Genomic DNA, 20,414 nt, shown 5'->3' with positions numbered 1-20,414 from the left:
GCAATGAAAAATTATAGAGCTACAAGAAGAATATCGTGATATGGATATAACTGATCTAACACGAGCATTTAGTGTAGATGTATTGAATTCTGTGGAGATGAGTTCACAAGATGCAGCTTGGTATTTATTATGATACCCAATGTATTGAATACATGATTGAATACATGACCAACAGTATGGCCTCATGAGCATCAGACATTACGTGAATCAACAGCTGAATTGGATGAACAACAAGTTGATAGTGAGTCTTGGGATGTATGGAAAGATAGTATTTTTGATAAAAATGAAAAACTGGACAAAACATTAAAAGATATAACTCTTACACAATTTGCTGCTCATTATCGAAAAGGAAATGGGGGATGGGTGAAAAGACAATCTCCTAAAATAATTCGGTACTGGAATTATAATACATGTTTTCATGAACATATACACAAAATGGTAACTTGACACATACCATTTATCAATGAGGAGAATGACATTTAAATGAAAATAAATATTTTGAACTTGATGAAACCAACAAAGAGATAATTACCTTGAGAAGAAAAGAGTTCAAATCTGATATTGATAAGATGCTAGCAATTTGTAGGCAAGTTTGTATTGAAATTGATGAGAACGATGAAAATGGACTGGTGGTGGGAAAAAATGAAGAGTTTTTTAAATCAAAAGAAATTGATGATTTCTTTACTGAAAAGGAAATTATTGACGAGGAAATCAGAATCGCGATGATCGATAAATTATCATCTGAACAATACTGTCGTTCGATGAGTAGTACTAATAAAGAACAATGCACATTATTACTTGAAGCTATCTATTGTCAAATTGATAATCAGATACATGAACCAATACAAGTATTTCTCACTGGACCTGCTGGTTGTGGAAAGATATTTACTCTTGCAGTAAAGACGTTTTTAACAGCTATTGTTGTGACATTATCAGTCTCAGAGAAGAGCGGCACAACTCATTATGTACCTGGTACATAATTTTTTTATTTGTTTAATTTTGTTTTATTTTATTGTACTTGGCTTACATCTCTGTTGGTGATATTTCACCCAATTTGGACTTGGTCAAAGGGGGTGCCGTTAAATTTCTATCTAATTGGCATCCAAAATTGAATTGATTATTTAGTATTATTTTTCATTTAGATTTTCTAAATTATTTTGGAGAGTTTCTGCTACAACATTTTTAATCTTGTTACCCTTTTCTTTTCCCTCCCTGTTGGTTTGATTATTATGTTTAATTGTCTTTTTTTGCTCTATTGTTTTGCCATGCTGCTGGCATGATTTTTATATTCTAATTTCATTTTATATTTCAAGCATCATATAGAGCAGTGCTTCTCAAACTTTTTTGGATCACCGCCTCCCCCTAAAAAAAGCCCTTGTCAGGGCTTTTTTTAGCCCACCAATATAAAGTGAAGCTAAATAACTGAAATGAATATTTGTCTGTTTGCCTCCAAAAACATAAATGCAGCCCTGCATGTATGTGTGTGAATTATAAAGAAAACTATTTACTGCACTTTATTCCTTCTTCATAAAAAATTACAACTACATAAATAAAGTCAGTTATAGTCACATAAATTAAGTCATGATATTAATGGAAACAGTTAATTATATTTTAATATTTAATGCGATGGATGAGCTTGGTGGAGATTTATTAGCTTATCAATATTAGGTTTAATTTCTGTAAGTAGAAGTCGTAAATCGCCACGTTTAACAACATCCAGACAATTACTTTGTTTTGTCAGCAATTGAGATACAGCACTGAAACCGCTTTCGATTAGATACGATGTTGGAAAAGAAATAAGTAATTTTTTTACAATTCCCCCACAATGCAGGATAATGGTCAGGGATTTTCTTTTGTAACCAAAATTCCTGATATGAATTTTGAAATTTTGGCTTCAGTTCAACTTCATTTTGTAACTCAATCAATTCTTCTACAAAATGTTCACCATCGTCATTATTTAAAAAAGGATTTATAACTCAATCTGGAATTTTCAAATTAAGGAGGTCTTTGAAACTTTCCTGCATATCTCTGTGCAACATTTCTAGATGATTACAAAAAATTAGTAGAGTTTCATCAGCTATTTTTTCTTTTTTCTCTATTTCCAACAGATTTGGAAATTGATACAATTCACATTGTCCTACGTTGCACATAAAAAGCTTTAATTTTGAAATAAATGCTGAAATTTGAGTTTTCGCCTTAATAAGAGTTACACCTTGTCCTTGTAAATGTAAGTTCATTGAGTTGAATCTAGTAAATAAATCTGCAAGATAAGCAATATCAGTTTTCATTTTCTTGAGGTCATTACTAAGGTCGTTGTTCCTATCTTCAAAAAACTGGACAACAGTATCAAAGAGTTCATAAAATCTGTTGAGACAGTTGCCTTTTGACAGCCACTGAACCTTGGAGTGAAGTAGCAATCGTTCAAAATCTTCACTGTTTTGATCACAAAGCTTTCGAAATATATGATCATTCAAAGAATGTGCCTTAATTTTGTTTATAGCAGTAATAACAGTTTGTAGAGAATTGTGCAGTTGATCACCAAGTTTTTTCGCAACTAAATGCTAACAGTGAATGACGCAATGAACAGTAATAATATTTGGCACAGCATTTTTTAAATAAGCCATAAAACCCTTGTAACGGCCAATCATTGATGGTTATCCGTCTGGCCCCTGTCACCCCCTCATGCCTAACGCACCCATGGATAATGCAAATATCCCCGGGGTGATATCGCCCACTTTGAGAAGCACTGATGTAGAGGAATATGCTTTTTGCTGCCTCCGATGTTTGCTTTATCTTTTTATTTTATTTTTATTATTAAAGATTCCGTTTTCAGCTATTTCAAACATTATTCAAATATATGTAATTTACACACACACACACACACACACACACACACACACACACACACACACACACACACACACACACACACACACACACACACACACACACAGCCCTACCATTAATATCTGGACACCTGCCTTTAGACAAAAAAAAATAACTTTTATTGTGTCATTTAATATTCTGTGTTGAAACCTTTTGCTTTTATGACACCCTTCAATCTTTGCGGCATATTTTCAACCAGCTTTTTATAAAGGTTAGGTTTTGATATGTTCCTCCACCTGGCCTTGTTCTTTGGCCGATCTCAATGTACATGTACTCGACAATCCAATACATCCTAAAGATGCTTGATAGGGTTCAGATCAGACTCTGGGCTGCCCAATCCAACTTTCCACACCCATGTCCTCGAACCACTCTGTTATGACCTGAGCAGCATGGCATGGCATGTTGTCTTGCTGATACAGGTATGGGCTTTTTCCAAAGTATTGCCATAATGTTGGAAGTGCATAATTGTCCGGGTTGTCCTAGTATTGCATAGTATTCATACTTTTGTCGATAACGACTAATGGGCCCAAGCCAAACCATGAAAAGCAGCCCCATACCATGACAATGCCTCCGCCAAACTTCATTTTTGGGAAGATACAATCAGGAAGGAACTGTTTCCCACACCCAGGAATGGCCATCAGACTGCGAACCTCGATTCGTTTGGCCATAGGACTGTTTTTAACTGATCTACAGTCCTGGATTCATGCTCCCTACACCATATTAATTGGCATCTAGCATTCGTTGAGGTGATCAATGGCTTGTGAATAGCTGCACGACCATTGTAATCCATATCATGGAGTGTCCTTTGTATTGTACTAGTGCTGACATTATTCCCAATACTCTCACAGAGGGTTTGTGTGACTTAAGACGATGGCAAATTACAATCTGAGCATACAGTTCTTTGCAGAATTCTCTTGTCCATTCTGTTAATTTTTGGGGTTTATCAGGCCGTTTTTTTGGCAGATTCAGTCCCATTCCTCTTCCATTTGCATATGACGTCACTAACCGTTGACTTAGGGATCCCCAGAGTGGCTGCGATGTCTCGTACAGAATGCTCTTATGTGGCATCCTACTATCATTCTACGTTAAAAATCTGTTAATTCTATTGGATGTGTCAACTTGCATGACCACTTTTGCAATTGTCTGTTTGAAGCCAGTGTGCATATTTATAGCAGGTTCTGCGACATGTTGCATGCATAGGACCTGTTTTTCCATCCATGGAGGGGTGCCCGGATATTAATGGTAGGGCCATGTATATACAGTGAAACTTCCCTTTAACGGACAGCCATGGGGAACGAAAATGTGTCCGTTAGAGAGAAGTGTCCGCTAACAAGAAGTCTGAGGGAGAGAAAAAAAAAAGAAAGGAAAATCGTTAAACGTTTAATGTAAAATTAAATTAAATTATATACAGATTTTGCAAAATATTTTTGTAAATAATATACATACAATTGTGCTATGCATATTATGACTTTATCTTAAGAAAAATGCATACAGTAATCACTTATTTTCTTCTGCACCTTCTTCCGGCTGATAATTTTGTTTTCAACATTTGTTTGGAGTGAAGAAACCATCGAAAGTCCTTCGGTATCTTCTTCAGCGGCGAAAAACATTTTTAAACGATTGATTTGTATGAGCGCTTCTTCTATTTTCATCGGTGGTTCGTCGTTAATATGTTCTTCGACAGAATGACCTCCTTCCCTTTCTTCATCCTCATGAAGAACTTTTGAAAAATATCGATGATAATGTCGTTGATATCTAGAGCACCACCTTCTGTAGTGAGGTTTGACTCTATATCTTTGTAGCCAGGGTCACTTGCAGCGGAAGTATCGTACATTATCAATAGATGTTGAAGTTCTTGTTCTTCTTGGTGCTCCACATTGCTGTTCACAACTTCTATTTTTGCGTTTGAGAAGCCAGACTTTACAAAACAGTTCACGACAGTTTGTTTTCTAATTGCGTTTACTGAAGAGGAAATCCATTGAATTGCATCTAGGATGCTGATTTTCTTTGCAAGGTCACTCGCACATGTTACATCGTTCATGTTTGCAATGAGATGTCTTAAAACACGTTTTCCTGTAGTGAAGTTTAAATTTTTTTATTATCCCTTGATCCAAGGGCTGACACTCTGCAGTTGTTTGGTGGCAGAAAAACGATTTGAATGTTGGACAAATCAATGTGCGGGTGAGATCCAGCATTATCCATAAAAAGAATAATTTTTCTGTTTTGACGAATCATGTTTTGGTTAAAGTGACTTATCCATTCGCTCATGATATCTCGTCTCATCCACGCTTTTTTATTAGACTTCCAGTCAACATCCAAAAGATTCAACTTTATGCCCTTGAAACAAAGAGGATTTTGTGGTTTTCCTATAACAATATGTTGTTCAAAGTCTCCCAGCATATTTGTACACAATAGTACAGTCAAGCGTTCCTTAGAAATTTTTCCGCCCTGGCACTTTTCGTTTTTTAGACTCATTGTGTTTTCAGGAACAGCTTTAAAAAAACAACCCTGTTTCGTCAGAGTTGTAAATATCCTTAGCTTCAAAATCACGACAAATCTTCCAATTTGACGGTCCACTCTGTTACAACCCCAGTATCAACAGATCCACCTTCACCACTTACGGTTTTCCAAGAAATTTTATGCCGAGTTTTGAACTTGTCTAGCCATCCCACAGAAGCTTTGAATTCATTTACTCCCTAGATTTCGCAACCTTGAAAGCTTTTTCCCTAATAATAGGCCCATTAATGGGAATTTTTTTAGCACGTGCGCGACAAATTTGAAGTCCAACAGTTTTCGGGAATGATTTTTGAACCTGATCATTTCCGTGTTGCCAAAATTGTTTCAGCAGTTCATTTTTTTTCTTTAGGATGTCGCTTACCTGCGTCTTCCTGATTTTGAATTTTGCAGCAAGATTGCAAACACTATTTTTTTGCCGATCATACGCATTAATGAGTTCGACTTTATCTTTTAAAGTTAAATGCTTACGCGAAGACATTGTGCACTTCACACGACACTGAACAAAACTGAAAATACGAAAGGCCGACCATATCCCCCCCCACACACACACACACACCGAATTCATCAGAAGTTTTACACGTGCCTTAAAATTCTTGAAAAAGGGTTTAGAACCGCGACGTAAACCTTGATAAAATTCAGAGAATTGGAAATAGAAAATAAACACACGATTGAGGCAATATGTGGAAGAAAAGTTCCTAGAAAAAGGGCCTTGAGCTCTCCCGGAGTCCGTTATGGGGAGATCAAATTAAGTGCTAATCTAAACGAAACAGTGCAGATTGCCTGTCCGCATCCGTTACAGAGAATGTCCGCTAGACAGAAGCTGCAAACACGTTAAAACCAATGGAGGTGAGTTGGGGAATTTGAAAATGTCCGTTGTAGAGAGATGTCCGTTAATGAGAGGTGTCCGTTAGGAGAAGTTTCACTGTATATGGTACTTTTTTTTTTTTTTAACTATTCTTTATAATTGTGAAGTGTACTAATTTTTAAAAAATAGTGCCAAACAAGTTATGAGCAATAATCCAAAGACATGGCTGATCCTATGGATGACGCAACTTCACCATGCCACTATTAAGAAATAGAAATGGAAATGCTTGTTTAAAACGAACAGTCTCGTGTAGATGTAAACTGCAGTTGCAAATCTCCTATACGGCGATGAATGATTGATGAATCACTATCCTAAAAATCAGTGAGAACACAGAGGCTGTTTATGGAATAGTGCACCCACTCCTACTACAGTAATTAGGTATGAAAAAGTTATCAACATGACTGGGTCCCACTAATGTTGATATCTAATTAGAAATAAATGAGTGAAATTTTCAGAGGGACTTCTAACAAAATTTAAAAGGGACGTCGGCTATTTCTGCAGGGAATCTATTACTATGTATGAGACTTGGGTTTATTCACTTTGATACTGATAAAAACAGTGGAAGTATCATGGATTTCCTCCTACTGCTCCAAAGAAATTTTGGATTCAACCCAGTGCTAGCAAGGTCATGGCCCCTATATTTTGGAATGCTTTGAAATTTTTATTTACTGACTATTTGGAGCGTGGACAGACAATATCAAGCAGTTACTACACAAATTTCATCCAAAGACTGCATGTTGAAAATAAAGAGAAGGCAGAAAGTGAAAGTTCCATGACCATATTCTGTTTAATGATGAAAATGTTCCAGATCACAAATTTAACATTTCAGTAGCTTTCATTCATGAAGTTGAATATGAAATCAGTATTCATTCATTCTATTCAACTAGTTCTGACAAGAATGACCTCTATTTGTTTCCTCAATTAATTACCTGTGTGAAAAAAAAAAAAAAAAAAAAAAATCAAAATTTCAGAGCTTACAGGACTTCCTCTTGAAAATATCTGTGTGCACTGCAGAGATTCTACTAAATTTCACATTCCTTGTTGACAACTTGAAAATTTGACCTCTATGACAAAAAAAAAAAAAAACTGACAGCTAACTCCACGTAAGATTTTTTGAGCTTAAATTGCGATATTAACTGGATATTGAGCAATTTCTATTACACTTCAACCACTGACAGGCTTGCTCTAACTATGTTTTGTTTTTAAATCGACTTCATTATCAAGTCTTTGAAAAAAAGCATCTGCTGTGTCTTGTAAGGATAGGAATTACCTTGGTTTCTCAGGTTAGACTAACTGACATTCTAGTTAGTCAAATCATTTTGTTCATTTGATAATGAACTTCAAAACTGAGTTTGAAATGACAGCATTGTTAGAGTAAAAAATGTCAAAGAGTACAATGCATACTTCATTTACTCATTAATAATTACTCTTTCCACAGTTCTTTAAGATACAAATCATCTAATCATCTGGAAAGTCAGTTTTTAAGCAGCACTCTATACAGGTTGCTCATTTTACAATACTTTAACTTGTGTATTATGGCCATAGTTGCCAGTGCACCAGTCCACCACCACAACAAAAGCACTTCAGTAAACTTTGATTACAGAATTAAGTTAGAATGAACCTCTTATTCAATATTATTTCATGACTGTTCATCAAACAAATGGAAAAGCCTACCTCTTCTCTTTTTTCATTGGCTCGATTTTTTTGGTTGCTTTTTTTCTAACAAAAAGTTCAAATTTAAGGACTACTAACAGTGTACTGGATATTTTCACATGCATGAGTATGTGAAAATATCCAATTCAAATATTTGCTATAGCATACTCCTTACTGTCATTGTCACATAAAATTAACTTCACAGGTCTGATCTCAGTAATGTAATATGTAAACTTCTTTGTATAATATGCAAAATTCTTGTCATTTAAACACTGACTTTTCCACATTCAGTTCAATCAACCATTTTTTTTCCGATGTTTTTTCACCAAAAACATTTGAAGAGATAAGTTAAATATATATACATAAATTCAATGTAATTATTAAATAATAAAAATAAATGTAACATTGGACTTAAGTAAAACAGATAATATAATTATGACATATAGGAAGAAAAAAGAATTGGTGCAAACAATAATTTGAAATTAATTCAGGATACTTATAAAAGTTTTCTATGTAAAATAATGACCAATGGTTTCTGTTTTCTCAAAGAGTGCACAGTTGCTAATCCAACTGGTAGAAAGCCTTACAGCAGTCTGAATATTAATTATATAAGTTAATTTTTTTGAAAGTAGTTAAACAAAGGTTTTCTATGGTCACATCTCTTCCATTTCTAAACATATATCTCTTTATACTTCAGAATGATCACACTGATCACAGGAGTACACAACTAGACATTTAGCAAAGAATATTACAATTAACCACAATTTGTGATCATATGGATGAGAACCATGTCCAACTCAAATATTTGCACTGGACATTAAGTCATTGGCAATGACTTATATAATGAACATCTGTATAAGTCATTGACCACTCTGTTATGTCAGGTCCCAACTTTAAGTGAAACTACCCTTTTCAGCTTTTTATTTACATATGTTCTGAATATTTCACTGTCTCCTTTTCTTCAAAGTTCTTTCTATTCTTCTCTTTAATTTTTGTTTTCACTGACTATCTATCTTCTAGTCTTTCCTTAAGTGGCACATTCTATTACAAACTGCATAAATCACAAAATGTGAAGCTAACAGATTTATTTTGATCAATTAATTTTTTTTAATCTTCAATCAGCTATATAGGAAGTTTTACATTATAAAATAAATATAAACAAGCATAGATAAACTTTTATAAATATAATTTTGATAAAAAATCAACTGCTAAGAGGCCAATTTGGATACTCTAAAATTACAAGTGAAAGAGTATATCATTCAACAAATATGTGAGAATTATCACATAAAACACATGAAGGTTCTAACTGCTTACTTACTGCTGGTGTTTCAGGAGGATTACAGTAATAAAATGCATTTTCTATCATTGTGGTATACCGACTGTCTAAGGCCATCACTGACTTCTTTCTCATCATTTGTTCCTGTTAAAAATTTAATTATATTTATCAAAGAAATAGGTTATTCTAGCAAAAGTAAAATATTACTTTTAATTGTGCTGAAGAAAGACGACAAGAGGAAAAAGTGTACAAATGAAAAATAATCATATACATACATATACATATTGTCTATATAACATATATGTCTATATAATATATATATATATATATTGCAAATGGGCTTAATAAAGCTTACTTATCAGCTCATTATAAACTAATACAAGTTCTGTAGTTTGAGGTTGACCCACGCTTTTATAATTTACAAGTTATATAATATCGGTGTAAATACACCATAGTTAACCCATAGATTTGAGCTGCGATTGTAGCGTAGAAGGCATCGTTTTAATTGTATCTCATAATGTGGTTGCCTTCACAACAAGATAGCTACTATTGAATTACTTCAAATAAATAACGCTTCTCTAGTAGAGAAGACTACTGTTATTTATTTTCAGCGTATCACCACCCAGACGATCGTTTCGAAGCTTTTTGGCTTTGTCATCAGTGGGCGGGTAGGTAATACAATGTGCCATCTCAGTTGCCAAGTTATATCCACATTATGAGAGATGCCAAAAGGGTGTGGTGGTAATGTATTTGGAAAATTTAATGCACTAGGCATAATCCTTATGGGTTTTGATAATTAATATAATATATATAATATAATTAATATACTATATAATATCGGTGTAAATACACCATAGTTAACCCATAGATTTGAGCTACGATTGTAGCGTAGAAGGCATCGTTTTAATTGTATCTCATAAATAACAGTAGTTTTCTCTACTAGAGAAGTGTTATTTATTTGAAGTAATTCAATAGTAGCTATCTTGTTGTGAAGGCAACCACATTATGAGATACAATTAAAACGATGCCTTCTACGCTACAATCGTAGCTCAAATCTATGGGTTAACTATGGTGTATTTACACCGATATTATATAGTTAATTATCAAAACCCATAAGGATTATGCATTTAATTCTCCAAATAATTTACAAGATACATATATTTGAATCAACAAACTTACTATATTTTCCGGATAATAAGATGCACTTTTCTTCCTGTAAAATGTCAAAACATCACCTAAAATCTCCTTGCTTCACAATGGTCCAAAGGCGCATGCATGCAGCAATAATTTTTTTTTTTTTTTTTTTTGATCAGACTGTATATTGTATCAGATTATATATTTCTTATTGTCTAGTGTATGAAGGTGAGTATTAATGCATATCTTGCAAGAATTTGTTCTTTATTCCCAAAAAAAGATCAATAAAACCCTGCTTCCTTCTAAAAACCCAGAATCTTGAAAGAAATGCAGAAATTCAGGGGAGGTCCCCATGGACTGGAGGTGTGCAAATGTATCACCAATTCACAAAGGGGTTCGAAAGGTGACAAAAGTAACTACAGACCTGTTAGTTTAACTTGTGTTCCAGGAAAAATAATGGAATCACTGGTTAAAGAAGCATTGCAGGATCATCTAGACAAGACTGCAGTAGTAGTTAAGACACAGCATGGGTTTGTTAAAGGGAGGTCTTGTCTGACCAATTTCATTGGATACTATGAATGTGGTCAAAAAGGAACTGAATGCCAAAAATAATTTTGATATCACATACTTGGATTTCAGGAAAGCTTTAGATACTGTTGTACAAATTGGAGAGGTATGGCATTAAGGGTGAGTTGCTACAATGGATAAAGGGATGGTTGAATGGGAGACGACAGAGATTGGTAATCAATGGACACTGCTCTTTGTGGAAAAATGTTGTTAGTGGAGTTCCCCCAGGGTTCGGTGTTGGGCCCATTTTTTTTTTGTATATTTATCAATAATATTGATGACGGTATATCAGGTTTAATGTCCAAGTTTGCAGATGATACAAAGTTTGGCAGGGTTCTTAACGACAGTATGCTACTGAAACTAGATCTAGATAAGTTTGAAAAATGGGCTGAGAAGTGCCAACTGAAGTTTAACATTGACAAATGCAAAGTACTACATATGGGTAGCAATAACCAAAGAGAAACGTACCAACTGTGTGGCAGGGAAGAGGAAAGTGAAAAAGACCTGGGGGGGGGTTAATTGTGCAGTCAAATATGAAGTTCGCTGACAAGCAGACGGGCTGCTAGGACAGATCATGGAGTCTTGTCAATGATATATAGGAATTTTGCTATCAGAGACATGGAGGTGATTATCCCATTATACAAGGCAATGGTCAGGCTACACCTAGAGGATGTAGAGTTGCTAGAACTCAGGAAGGATGTAGAGTTGCTAGAATGAGTACAAAGAAGGGCAACAAGATTGGTGAGGGAAACAAAGGGGTGCTCTTACCAAGAAAGGCTTAAGTTCTGCAAATTGCAGCGCCTGGAGAGTAGGCACCTGCGAGGTGATCTGATTGAGGTGTATAAGGCCTTGAATGGGTTGAGCAAGCTGAATGCTGATGGGATTCTTTCTCTTGCTCAGACTAAGAAATTGAGGAAAGATAGCTGTAGAATAGATATGTGGAAATTTGCATCTAACCAGAGGGTAGTTGATTGGTGGAATAGGCTTCCATCATTGGTTGTGGAAGCTAATAGCCTAAATAAATTTAAGGCTGAGCTGGACAGGATTTGGAATGAATGTAGGGGTGAAATGGAGCGTTATTTTTTTTTTTGGGTGATGCTGCATGAGCTTGCTTTCTTCCATCATATGCCTCTACTGATGCTAATAGTCAAAACACACAAAGATACTGAAGATGATGTCCTCTTTGAAGACAGTAAAAGTTCTGATCACAGCGTTAGTAATGAAGAGTGTGACAGTAGGGAATTTCTGGGATTCTCTTTTTCTTGAAGGTTCTTTCTATTTCTTCTCGTTAATTTTTGGTTTCACTGAATATCTATTTTCTTGTTATTCCCTAAGTGGCATGTTCTATTATAAACAGCTTAAATCATATTTTGTAATTTATGCTGTGATATGCACCAGATCATAAGATGCACCCCAAATTTAGAAGGAATTTTTTTTTTTTTAAACCAAAATCTGGGTGCATCTCACAGTCTGAAAAAAAAAAAGGTACTCTTCTTCAAGATATTTTTGCTGGCTGAAAAGAAACTTCCACATATCTATCCTGCAAACATCCTCAATTAAAATTTATGCCCACTCATGCGTGTATTCATAGCAAGAGGAAGAATGCCATTCACACTCAGCTTATTCAATCCATTCAAGACCTTAAAACATTTTAATCAGATCACTTCGCAGGTGACTAGTCTCCAGACACTGCAACTTGCAGAACTGAAGTCTTTAAGTAAGAGTGCCACTTTGTTTCCTCCACTAATCTAGTTGCCCTTCTCTGCACCCATTCCAGCAGATATACATCCTAAAGTGAGGCCTCCAGACCTGTATACAATTTTATAGATGCAACCTAAGCATGGCCTTGTACAAAGGGATAATCACCTCCTTATCCTTACTAGCAACGTTTCTGTATAACATTGGCAAAACCCATGAGCTGTCATGTATTTCAGAATTATAATTAGCAATGAATGCAAAAGAGGCCAATGAAGATTGGGGGGGGGGGGGAACAGATTAGCATTAGTAGAGGCATATGATGCAAGAAAGCAAGCTTATGCAGCATCAGCCAAAAAAAAAAAAAAAAACAACCCTTCCACTTCACCCCTCCGTTCGTTCGAAATACCTGTCCAGCTGAGCCTTAAATTTATTTAGGCTATCAACTTCCACAACAAGGGATGGAAGTCTGTTCCACCAACTAACTACACGCTGGCTAAAGGCAAATTTCCGCACATCTATCCTACATCTGTCTTTCCTCAATTTGAATTTATGCCCTCTCAGGTGATTATTCTGAGCAAGAGGCAGTATCCCATAAGCACTGAGCATGCTCAAACCATTCAAGGCTTTGTGCACCTCTATCAGATCACCTCACTGGTGCCTAGTCTCCAGACACTGTAATTTGCAAAACTTAAGCCTTTCTTCGTAAGAGCAACCCTTTGTTCCGTTCACTAACCTTGTTGCCCTTCTCTGTACTGTAGAGCTTCCAGCAGCTCTACATCCTTCTTGAAATGAGGCCTCCAGACCTGTATACAGTACTCAAGGTGCAGCCTGACCATTGCCTTATACAAGGGAATAATCACCTCCCTATCCCTGCTAGAAAAATTCCTGTATATCATTGATAAGACACCATGAGCTACTCTTGCAGCCTGTCTGCACTGCTCAGAGAACTTCATATCTGCCTGCACAATTACCCCAGGTCCTTTTAATTCTCTACCACTGTCAGTGTAGTACCACAGAGTTGATACGTTGCTCTGGGGTTGCTGTTTCCCATATGTAGTACTTTACATTTGTTAATGTTAAACTTCATTTGCCACCTCTCAGCCCATCTGCTCAACAATTCCAGATCCTGTTGCAGCAGCGTAGTGTCAGTAGCGTCCTTAACAACCCTGCCAACCTTTGTATCGTTTGAAAACTTGGACATTAAGCTTGCTATACCATCATCAATATTATTTATAAATACAGAAAACAACAATGGACCCAACACTGAACCTTGAGGGACTCCACTAATAACATTAGTCCACGATGAGCAGTGTCCATTAATTACCACCGTCTGTCTTCTGCCACTCAACCATTCCTTTATCCATAACAATTTGCCACCAATGCCACACTGCTCCAATTTGTGCAGCAGTCTTCCATGTGCAACAGTATCAAAAGCCTTTCTAAGATCGAAATATATAATATCAAAGTTATTCCCTGCATCCAATTCTTTTGTGACTACATCATAATATCCAATCAAATTGGTCAGGCAAGACCTTCCCTTAACAAAACCATGCTGTGTCAGAGCTATAACTGAATTCTTGTCAAGATGATCCTGCAGTGCTTCTTTAGCCAGTGCTTCCATTAATTTTCCTGGAACAGAAGTTAAATTCACAGGTCTATAATTATTTGTGTCAGCCTTTGATCCTCCTTTGTGAATTGGGGTTACATTTGCACATCTCCAGTCTGTGGGTACCTCCCCTGAGTCCAAGGAAGCTCTCATAATTATGGCTAACGGCTTGCTTACTTCCTTTGCTGCCTCCTGTAATATAACTGGATAGATCCCATCCACCCCAGGTGCCTTTCTTGTATTTATCTTCAACAATTTCTCCTCCACTTTACTCTCAATTATTACAAGATCATCTAGCTCACTGCCAGTGTTTACTTCATCTATGGCATTCCCCTTCCTGAATAACTCCTCATGTGTGAATGTAAATGCAAAATATTCATTAAGTTTGTTAGCTACCTGAGCAGGGTCATGAACAGTTGAACCATCGATATCAAGTGGACCAATCTGATTCATCCCCTTCCTTCTAGAGTTTATATAAGTGAAGAACTCCTTGCTGTTTTTCTTTGCATCCCCTGCCAAAGATTTCTCATAATCTGCCTTCACCTGCCTAACCTCCTTTGTAACTTGGTTACAGATCAACTTATATCTATCATAGGCTTCTGTGTCACATGTTAATTTATATGTATCCCATGCATTTTTCTTCTCTGCCATATGCCTCATTAGTTCATCTGACATCCAATTAGGCCTGAACCTTGAACAATATTTCTTAGTTGGTATGTAAAGCCTAGTAGCTTCCAAGATAAGTTCTTTGAATGCTTCCCTTTTGAGTTTGCTGTTGATAACATCATCAGTTGGTCCCACTGTATAGAATTTAAATACTGTCTCAGACCATCGTAGTTGCCTTTATGAAAGCAATAACCCTTCCCTTTACCCCTGATGGTAGTTACCTCCTTGAGTAAATCCCACTTCAGCACACTGTGATCACTGCCACCTAGTGGTTCCTGTATCTGCAGATTCTTAATGCATGAAGAATCACTACTGATAATCAAATCAAGAGTATTGCTCCCTCTAGTTGCCTCCTGAACATGCTGATTTAGAAAACAATCATCCAATAAATCCACAAAAGCCTTGCTAGTGTGTGAGTGACCAACCCACAAATTCCAGTCAATATCTGGGAAATTAAAATCTCCCATTATAAGACTCTCTGATTTACTGGCCCACTCTATTTCCCTGTACAGTTTCTTATTATACTCATCAGAGTCATTAGGCCTATAGTACACTCCTACTCTCAATTTTGATCTCCCAATGCTTATGTCACACCAAACTGACTCGCCACTGCACTGTCCAGCAATGTCGACTGGCTTCACTTCCTTGGATTTTATGTGTTTCTTAACTAATAGCATAACCCCTCCTGCCTTCCTATCCTGTCTATCCTTTCTGAAGATGTACTCCCCAAATTCCAGTTCTGCATTACTTATATCTGTGTGACACCACGTCTCTGATATCCCAACAATATCCGCCTTTGATGCTTTGAGCAATACCTCAAATTCATCAAATTTATTTACCAAACTCCTAGCATTGTTGTACATGCAAGTATACATGCACCTGTTCTTTTTCTTAGCTACCCTAACACAACCCATGTGTTTACTTGTACCCCAATGACTCCCAGCAGTCTCCGAAATATCCTGCATCTTATTTTCCAAGCTGCTGCTCATTCCAATAGAAGCAGTGCAAGAATCCCTTTCACCTCTGCCAATGGATACTATTAATCTATTAGTCCTTGTATCCCCCCAATCTAGCAGTTTTCCGACCCACCTAACTCTGCCTCGATAGCATCAGCAAACATTCTTGCATCCTTTCTATTTAAGTGTATCCCATCCCTGTAGAAGCAGTCTCTCCTGTTAACAAGTACAGACCAGGCTGAAAAAAATTCTACCCCTTGAGCCTTGAACAATCTTTCCAGGGCCGAATTGATCGACAAGGCTCTCATCATATACTCCCTCCTATCGTGTCTGGGCAGAATTGTAGACACTTTCAAATTCAACCCTAATTCATGGCTTTTTTTCAACAGTGACCAGATGTGTGCAACATGAAGACTGGATGAGACATAGTCAGCCATTAAAGGAACTCTAGGCATTTAGGAGACTTTTGGGTCAGGTAGAAAATAATTTTAGAGCCACTAGTCTACCAGTAAACACCAGTGGCTGAAGAGAGTTCCATAAGCAGCTCTGGAAGGGTAATGAGGTATGAGGAAAAGTCTTTGTATGTGTGTGGCATATCTAAAAATTTATTCAGGCAAATACTTAATGTTTTTCTTAACTTCTTGATTATCTGTGGAAAAAAATTGAATCACTCAAACACCAAAAACCTTTTCATTCACTTCACAAATATATACAGACTTAATTCTAGTCTCAATAGATTAGAATTAAACAAGTCAAAATATTATAAAACAACTCAGTATTTACAGTAAAATACTGAGCTTGCATATAGAAATATGACTCCAGAGTAATATAATCTCTAGAACATTATCTACTCTTATGAATATTTGATATTTGAAAATTACAATAAATGTAATTGAAACTGTAAATTACAAATTCCCATCAATCAGGCAAAAAGAAAACTTATACATACTAGGTATACTTTTGTGCGTTGATGTGAATCCTGAGCACGAAACAGGAAACGACCACAAGTTTCTAATAAATTACAAGCCATTTCAATGTGATGATGGGTAAAATCGAAAAGTAGTAGCTACAGAAAAAAAAAAAAATATATATATAAGTTTATATAATAGAAATAGGTGTTAAAGAATATATACAAAAAAAAAAAAAAAAAAAAAAAAACAAACAAACAACTGATATACTTTGAACACTGCAGCAAAATATTCTTACCTTTAGACAGTATAATGCTTCTGATTTTGGAAATATCTTGAACTTAACCAGTTCACCTTGGGGGGCGAAAAAAAAAAAATAATATATATAATGTGAATATGAAAATTGAATACTAATATACACTACCTACCAAAATAGCAAGTTGGTCCTTTTAATGACTAAACACAAATCTTCCTTGGCAGAAATTTTACAAGGTGTGCTCAGGTATAATTAGTGATTTCAGCCCATTTCTGTAAGAGAATGGAATAACAGCACTAGTTATACTCTTCAGATTTCTCATATTTGTTGTTAGCTATTGTCATTCTGTCATGTGTCTTTTCAAATGATTCCACTGGTTCTTTGACTGGATTTAAATCTGAGACCAAGAAAGACGAAACACATATTCAGATTACTATTCAAATTGCCCCAACACAATGGTATTGTTACTTTCCTAGGACATTCCATATCTAACTACATGAACAGTGAGAAAAGAATCTAGTCTGCAAAAAAAGATGCAGTTTACAGAGCTCCATTGATGATTAGAGGACCAGCACTATGACAAGAAATATTGCCTACACCACACTAGGATTTAATGCTTTATGTAACTTTCTTCATACCCACAGCTAGGATTTGTTGACCCATATCAGATATTTGATTGTTGGAACAAACTTCCATCTGGTGTTATAGAGGTGGGTAGTTTGAATTAATTCAAGGAAAAACTAGACAAATCGTTGAGGGGGTGATATAGGAAATGTTTTTTTTTTATTTTGGCTGGTGCCATATAAGCTTGTTTTGCTGCATAATTTACTAATAAGAATACTATTTCCATTTCTTTTCTCCAATAACTACTTCTGATATGCAGTAATGGCTGATATGGATACTCTTACAGGATACTGAATGTTTCAATGATTTTACATAATGCTGTCTTCTGATATTTGTTTACATCGCTGAAAGTCTTTAGATCCTTTACATGGTTTTCACCAATATGCACCTCTCTCACTGTCTTTATGGATCCTTCCATTGTATGGGCACTAATAACCATTCTCTTATTAGTGTTCATAATATCCACTTTCCAGTAGAGAAAACCATTAGAGGTAATGCCAAAAATATGCAGCTCTACCCTTATGTGAACTTATTTTGATTTATTACTAAGTGTTGCACTAGTCCATTTAGATCTGACAGGAAGAATGGGCATATTCGGATCTGATTCCTTAATATTTTGGTAAGGCAGTATATTTTAGTTAATTTTTATATAAGAATTAACACAATAAATTAGCAAACCAACTTTACAAAAGAAATTCAATAATTTAACTGCAAATGTTTCTTCTATAAAGCTAACTAATGAAATTATAGCACAAATAATTTGATAAAAATGTATGAGCTGGCTGTGAGCACAAATTCACAAACTGTGAGATTAAGGCATATCCCGCCATACAATGTGCAAGGCTGATTGTTAGCTGCTGTACTGGTAAACTCGCTGCAGTAAAGCAGTTATAATGAATTTGTAAACTCCTCTGCCATTGGCTGTCCAGAGTAAAAAAAAAAAGGATTTTTTTTTTATATATATATAAAGGGTGGCCTGGATTTTAATAAAAATTGATTGAGATATAACACACAAAAAATAAAACTGGTATCAGAACTAAAATACCCAGGGGTTGTGTCTGACTCAAAATTAACTTTTTATCCCCATTTGGCATACTCGGCAAAAAAAGTGAGAAACCACGAAGGGGTGATGATTGTCAGGATCAGTTGGGCTGACTGGGGACTCAAAAGAAGGACCATGGCGGTCATATCCAGAGCAGTGTTTTTGCCTGTCATCACCTACAGAGCCAATGCATTATTCAGCTGGACGGCCATAGTCAAAAACAGGAATAAACGTGAAACAATACAAAGGACAATACTTCTCACTATAACCAGAGCATGTTGCACTGTGAGCACACTGGCACTGCAGGTGCAGGCTGGTGCTCTCCAACTTTACTTGGAATAGCTAAAAGAAGCTTATACTACAGACTTAAAAAGGGGCATACCCACAGAATTTCTGGGGATAGCCCTTGATACAGCCAACACCCCTGCACATTAAGGCTTAAAGAAAAAGAATTGCCACAAAGCTCCATGAGCAAAGGCAAACAAATTGGGAGCAGGAAACCAGAGGTCTGGTTACCAAAAGGAAAGGTTTCTGCTACAGGTGGCAATGGTTAGCCTGATGCCACCAAAGTGGTATGCCCCCGGACTCTTCACTACCTTTATATTAACAGGTCATGGCTCCCTAAAAGGCAAAATTAACCTTGTTAGCTGATGACCCAAACAGCACCTGTGGTAAGACTGAAGGCTGGGCACATATTCTTTATGGATGTATAATTTATGACATTCCTAGAACCCAATTAATAGCAGAAATTGCCCCCCCCCCTAGCCAGGGGACAAGAGCACTTATTCATAACAGAATAGGACAATTATAAAGCTCTCACAAACTTCACACAAAATATATCTGAAATACAAAGAAATACCCAAAAACGGCAATCCAGCCCACCCAGCAGCAGAACAATAACACTAGCCAACATTGTTTTTACCTCCAAGAACTTAAATGCTGTTTTTCAGCAATTTTTATGTGCAAATTTCGAAAATCTCCATGATAGTTTCATATCATGTCACAGTTATTAAATATAGAGGGAGTTATGTTTTACCAAAATATACCAATTTCGCATAATCTAGCTAGCAATGTATAACACAGTAATTTATTTTAATAGATATAAGTTAATTCTCTTAATTTCAGAAATCGATTCTGGCCTTGGTTTTTTTGTGATAAGCATAATCAGACTTTTATCTATGGTTTTTAGGTTCAAATTCCAATGCAACAATTGACAATGTAATGTAAAATATATTCCTTTAGTGCAATCAAACAAGGTTTTCTTCCACCCCTGCACATCAAACTTAGATTGATGAAAAATTTCGTGAAGGGACTAGATAAAGAAAGTAATAACGGATTTGAATACTTGAAGTGTTTCTTAATTTAACATATGCCAAACTTAAGGAAGCAATTTTCGTAGAATTCCAAATTAGGAAACTCCCGAAAGACGTGTTTGAAACCCAGTTAAAGGAGGCTGAATTGGAAATTTGGCAATCATTGAAGGCAGTAGTACATGGTTTTCTGAGTAATAGGAAAGAAAAAATTACGAAATGTTGGCGTCTAATTTACTCGAGTGCTAAAAAAACACAGGCTGCCCAATGTCGTTGAAAATCCATTCTCTCCATTCCCATCTTGAATTTCTCCCTGAAAATCTAGGAGATGTGAGTGAAGAACAAGGGGAGCAGTTTCATTAAGATATTTCCATGATGGAAAGTGGTACCAAGGTTGCTGGGATCCTGTAATGATGGGGGATCCTTGGTTCCTTGTGAGGGAGAGTAAGC

General features: G+C 36.0%; 1 protein-coding gene across 5 annotated transcripts in view; it reads right to left on the bottom strand.

Moving 5' to 3' along the window:
• The window catches only part of Upf2 (UPF2 regulator of nonsense mediated mRNA decay), a 695,457-nt gene that overhangs the window by 269,174 nt on the left and 405,869 nt on the right, over positions 1-20,414 (bottom strand). For all 5 annotated transcript variants that reach the window (XR_016547840.1, XR_016547841.1, XM_090387842.1 and 2 more), the window contains exons 24-26: positions 17,031-17,086; positions 16,774-16,890; positions 9,240-9,341 (exon numbers count right to left, since the gene is read on the bottom strand). Coding sequence is in view for 3 of the 5 variants with exons in the window: in XM_090387842.1 (XP_090243968.1) it covers positions 9,240-9,341; positions 16,774-16,890; positions 17,031-17,086 (275 nt within the window). In the remaining 2 variants the exon portion in view is untranslated. The remainder of the gene's footprint in view (positions 1-9,239; positions 9,342-16,773; positions 16,891-17,030; positions 17,087-20,414) is intronic.

The sequence above is a fragment of the Mastigoproctus giganteus genome, chromosome 13 (genome assembly GCF_048544385.1).
Source record: "Mastigoproctus giganteus isolate SK-2022 chromosome 13, ASM4854438v1, whole genome shotgun sequence".
In the NCBI taxonomy this organism is placed as follows: Eukaryota; Metazoa; Arthropoda; class Arachnida; order Uropygi; family Thelyphonidae; genus Mastigoproctus; species Mastigoproctus giganteus.
Note: the sequence above shows the minus strand (reverse complement) of the source record. Positions and strands in the feature narration are given on the sequence as shown.